This window comes from Poromitra crassiceps (assembly GCF_964638095.1).
Source record: "Poromitra crassiceps genome assembly, chromosome: 8".
Classification (NCBI taxonomy): domain Eukaryota; kingdom Metazoa; phylum Chordata; class Actinopteri; order Beryciformes; family Melamphaidae; genus Poromitra; species Poromitra crassiceps.
In genome coordinates this window covers 4536060-4541315 of record NC_139629.1, presented here as the reverse complement: position 1 = coordinate 4541315, position 5256 = coordinate 4536060, and the positions used below count along the sequence as shown (strand labels likewise).

Here is a 5256-nt window from a genome sequence, read left to right as displayed (position 1 = left end):
CAGACGAGTAATTAAAGCATTATTCAGCATTAAGCCATTTTGCCGGATGCCCTAAATATAGCACTGGGATTAAATCTGGCCATAATTAGACTGAGTGATGGAGTGCGATCCGGTCATTTCCACAGTAAATGCTGAATTCACACCTCCCGCTGAATGCTCATTATCACTCCTCGTAGCAAGAGCAGTGACAAGCGTCCACTACGCTGACAGAGTGTGTGGCCAAGCCTGTCCCCCGCCCCCGAGGCACCAGCGCCCCCTAGTGGCCTGTCCCCCGCCCCCCGAGGCACCAGCGCCCCCTAGTGCTCCACGAAGCACCCGCAAAGACACACAAGCACAGCTGAATGTGCAGTCATCCATTACACTCATTGCATCATCAGTGCTGTCAAGGTATTCTCTACCCCCCTCTCTCTCTCTCCCCTTCTCTCTCTCTCTCTCCCCCTCCCCCTCTCTCTCTCTCTCCCTCCCCCTCTCTCTCTCCTTCTCTCTCTCTCTCCCTCCCCCTCTCTCTCTCTCCCTCCCCCTCTCTCTCCCCTTCTCTCTCTCTCTCCCTCCCCCTCTCTCTCTCCCCTTCTCTCTCTCTCTCTCTCTCCCTCCCCTTCTCTCTCTCTCTCTCTCTCTCAATTCTATCTGTTCTATTCTATTCAAATTGCTTCCATGGCATGAATGTCATAACAAAATTGCCACAGCCTCTCAGGACAATCGACAAAAGGATACAACTGATCTAACAACAAAGTAAACAGTGGATACATTACTAAATAAGACAGAATCAGCTCTGCTAGTAGAATATCAACTAAGGCCATGTTCACATTACAGGCAAATCAGATTTGCTGCTAAAGTCATTAATCATCATTATCTTCAGTGGTTTCCCAAATCTGATTTGGGAGTGTGTCCACACTGCCACAAATCTGATTTGGGCAAGTGTTCAAGTCGGATCTGTGTGTCCGGACCTCCATATGTGGTTTGGGACAAGTGACACAAATCAGACTTGGAGCGTCCAGACTCATAAAACCAATCTGGATAGAATCATTAATAGGTCACTAAAGTTCACAAATCAGATTGGGCCTCCTAGTCTGAACATGGCCTAAGATACTGACAAAGCAAGAACAGTATTGAGATATTATGGTACTATTATAATACTAGTACAAATTATGACAATATTGTTAAAAGCACATTACACTGTTAGAATAACATGGCCATATAACCTGGCGTTAACATGCGTTTTCTGCCATCAGATTGCAATCAGATTGTGCTCGACCACATTAACCTGATTCCATTCACACCTGGCGTTAACATGCGTTTTCTGCCATCAGATTGCAATCTGATTGCAATCTGATAGCAGAAATAGTTGTCCTCTCAATCCGCATAAAGTTGCTGTATCCAGATTGAGAGGACACATTGCATTTACACTTGTGTTCAATGTGTACACAATGCATCCCTGACCACCTCCGGAGGTGGTTTGGCCGATCAGATTGCAATCCTTCTTCAATGCGTTTTGGGGGTGTTTACACCTGGCATTTCAAGTGATAAAACACAATCTGATTGCAATCTGATCACAGAAAACGCATGTTAGCGCCAGGTGTAAATGGCCTCAAAATACAACAATAAACTGTTTATAAGTAATAATATTATTATAAGTCTCTCTCTCTCTCTCGCTCTCTCCAGGCTGGAGTCTCACATGATGTCAGATATTCAGACCATTCTGCACCTGCTGCAGAGGCAGTCCACGCTGGGCCCCCCGGCCTACAGCACTGTGACGGCCAGTCCAGACCCGGCCTACAGCACTGTGACGGCCAGTCCAGACCCGGCCTACAGCACTGTGGCGGCCAGTCCAGACCCGGCCTACAGCACTGTGACGGCCAGTCCAGACTATCACAGACCTGCTGTGCAGGTCCAGGCCGTCGCTCTCACTACCAGCCCTTTCTTCAGCCATACAGCAACTCAGGTAAGGGGCCTCCTTCAATAGATCCAGAATGTGTCTTTGTTCTTGTTTGGTTTTGAAAGATTTGAGTCCAGTGGGATTTGCAACTATGATTCACGGCCTTGTGTGCTTAGGTGCCATGATGGGTGAGGTTTGCCACAGTAAGTGCCAGAGAATTTTGCCAATCACAGGAAAGTATCACAAAGTCATTTTCATATGCTTTTCTGTATTTGAATTTATGAATTGTCTTGCTGTGATGAACCCCACCCATCTGGTAAACAAGAAGTCCTGTTGACAAAAAAATAAAAAGCATCTGCTAAATGACATAATGTAATGTAATGTAATTTTAATGTATTATTATTATTATTATTATTATTATTATTATTATTATTATTATTATTATTATTATTATTATTTATTTATTTATTTTAGCCCAGGTCTGATTATGTTGGTTTTGGTACTGTAGAAAGGATCAATGACAAGTGGTATGAAAGTACTTTTCTATTATTTTAGTTTTTATAGCAAACTTCATCTGGATTGCTAATTCCTGGATGTGTCTTCTGTCACAGTAGTAGTCCCTCATAGAGAGACAACTGCTAAACTGTGTATATATTTTCTGCAACTGTCTTTTTTCAGGGTCCCAACCACAAACTGGAGAGGACCCATCAGGAATCCACAGACTGTCTGTCGAGCTTGGCTCACATGAATGCACCCATAGAAGACAGCCTTACAGCACTGCTTGTACAAAGACATACACAGCCACAACCGCAGCAGCAACAACAACCACAACAACAACAACAACTACTACTACTACAACTACAACAACATCAAAGCAAAGGACATCAACAGGCTGAACTGATCCTTCTTCCGGTGGAAGCCTCTTCCTCTTCATCCACCTCCTCTTCCTCCTCACCCTCCGACTCCAACCTCAACACCATGGGACTGCACAGACCTGCCTCAGACCCAGGCTTTCCAAGGCCATGAATCCCTCAGCAGCACACGATCAAGTGTTCTTATATCTGGGTGGTAATGCTGTCATTACTGTAGTAATGTTGTCGTTACTGTGGTGATGTTGTCATCACTGTGGTAATGATGTCATCACTGTGGTGATGTTGTCATTACTGTAGTAATGCTGTCATTACTGTGGTAATGCTATCATTACTGTGGTAATGACAGCATTACTGTGGTAATGACAGCATTACTGTGGTAATGCTGTCATTACTGTGGTAATGCTGTCATTACCACAGTAATGTTGTCATTACCAGAGTAATGACAACATTACTACAGTAATGATAGCATTACTACAGTAATGACAGCATTACTGTAGTAATGCTGTCATTACTGTAGTAATGCTGTCATTACTGTGGTAATGCTGTCATTACTGTGGTAATGCTGTCATTACTGTAGTAATGTTGTCATCACTGTGGTAATGCCGTCATGTGGTAATGCTGTCTTTACTGTGGTAATGTTGTCGTTACTGTAGTAATGCTGTCATCACTGTGGTAATGATGTCATTACTGTGGTGATGCTGTCATTACTGTGGTGATGCTGTCATTACTGTGGTAATGCTGTCATTACTGTAGTAATGCTGTCATTACTGTGGTAATGCTGTAATTACTGTGGTAATGCTGTCATTACTGTAGTAATGTTGTCATCTCTGTGGTAATGCCGTCATGTGGTAATGCTGTCATTACTGTGGTAATGCTGTCATTACTGTGGTAATGCCGTCATCATGTGGTAATGGTGTCATTACTGTAGCAGCAGCGTTTTATCAGCATGCTGGCACAGAAAATCTGTATTTGTTGATTTGCGATTGCTTGGTAATAGTTAGGTATGTTTAAATCATCACCTGGATGCAGGACTGTTCTCTGCGGTTATTCGTGTAATAACAGCATTATTATGCAGACGTGGGAACACTTGGCTGATCCTTTGCTGTTTGCCTGTCTTTCTCTGAAGAGTGACTCAGGGGTTACAGACTATTGCACTGCTACATGAAGTGTACTGTTGTTTTTCTTCCTATGTGCATTATTATTATTGCAATCACTGACATGCACCCTTGACGTTCCAGCCAACAGAACACGCCAGACGCACTCGTCCGGGCAGATCAAGTGGGAGGCAGGGTTGAGAGTGTTGTGCTGCATGTTATCCCAGAGAGCTAGGCCTCTGACAAGCAAGTATGATGTATTGTAGACATTTCTACAGGGCAGTGCATGTGGTTTTATATCAGTATATTTACGGTTTTTGCACTGCTTATATGGCCCGAAAGGTAGCACGTTACAGCATCAAATGATGTCCAAATACTTATTTCTCTCTCTTTTGCTTTAGGATGCACTTTGGGGGTGGGGAATGGGGGGCATGATTCAGGACACATGGGGACATAATACTGCTAGAGCATAAATAGGCCCACAAAAGAGATGGGGTCTTGTGCCTATATAACCAAATACAAACACTAAAATCAGCATGTCCATTACATCAACAAAAGCATCATGTTTCCCCTGTATCGTTTTCATACAATTCATATTGTTAGACAAGAAATGTTGTAATATGGCCAGATGTTAAACAAAATGTATTTATTTTTAACCAAGTAAAATACATGAGAAACTGGGAGTGTCGTGAAACAATAGCGTAGGTTTGTTCTGAAGCTGTGGTGGGAGCAATAAAATGAAAACACACTTTGTTTGTGGGGAGGTTTGAGTGGCTTACCCTTTTTTCAATGATTGCCCATATTTTTATGATGAAAAGAAAGAAAGAAATGTTTTCAACCGGAAATGTGTAGTTTCTTGTATCATGTGCTAACCTAACAGTACTGATGATGCCATCCAGCTGAATAAACCTATCAAGTGAGGAAATGATAAAGGAGGCTTTGTAAGAATTGCCCAGTCTAATTAGACATCAAGTAGGCTATGGTTTGTCTCCATAGAGCATTAATTGTAGCTCTGAGATTATTCTAAATACAGTATGTGTATATATGCTTGTCTGAATAAATCTCGAAATGTTATATCAGCGTGACATCACAACAACAAAAGTACTTCCGGCTAATGCATAATTGAATATAGGCATGTTCATTATAGTTATTTTTAGTTGGGTTCAACAACAGAATGATGTTACAGTTGCCTCAGTCAGCTTTGGAGAGCACGGTGCACTCATACCATAGTGCACTACTGACACCTAGTGGCGACTTTTATTCTTTCAAGTGTATTTTCTGGAGAAACGAAAGCGAAAGAGTTTCAATTTCCTCGATCAGAATAGAACCATTGAGTCACGCGTCTTCAGTGTTCCACAGCCGCCTGCTAGTGTGCAGGCAGCAAGTAGTGTTAGCTCATGACCTGATTAGCTTA

The 5256-nt window shown here is 42.7% G+C and overlaps 1 protein-coding gene across 1 annotated transcript in view; it reads left to right on the top strand.

Moving 5' to 3' along the window:
• kcnh7 (potassium voltage-gated channel subfamily H member 7) overlaps nt 1–2902 on the top strand; it is a gene marked incomplete at both ends in the record, with an annotated part of 60040 nt that extends 57138 nt beyond the window's left edge. Inside the window, 3 exons of the mRNA XM_083642244.1 lie at nt 1663–1942; nt 2555–2659; nt 2768–2902. Coding sequence (XP_083498370.1) covers nt 1663–1942; nt 2555–2659; nt 2768–2902 — 520 coding nt within the window. The remainder of the gene's footprint in view (nt 1–1662; nt 1943–2554; nt 2660–2767) is intronic.
• Between the last annotated feature and the right edge of the window lie 2354 nt (nt 2903–5256).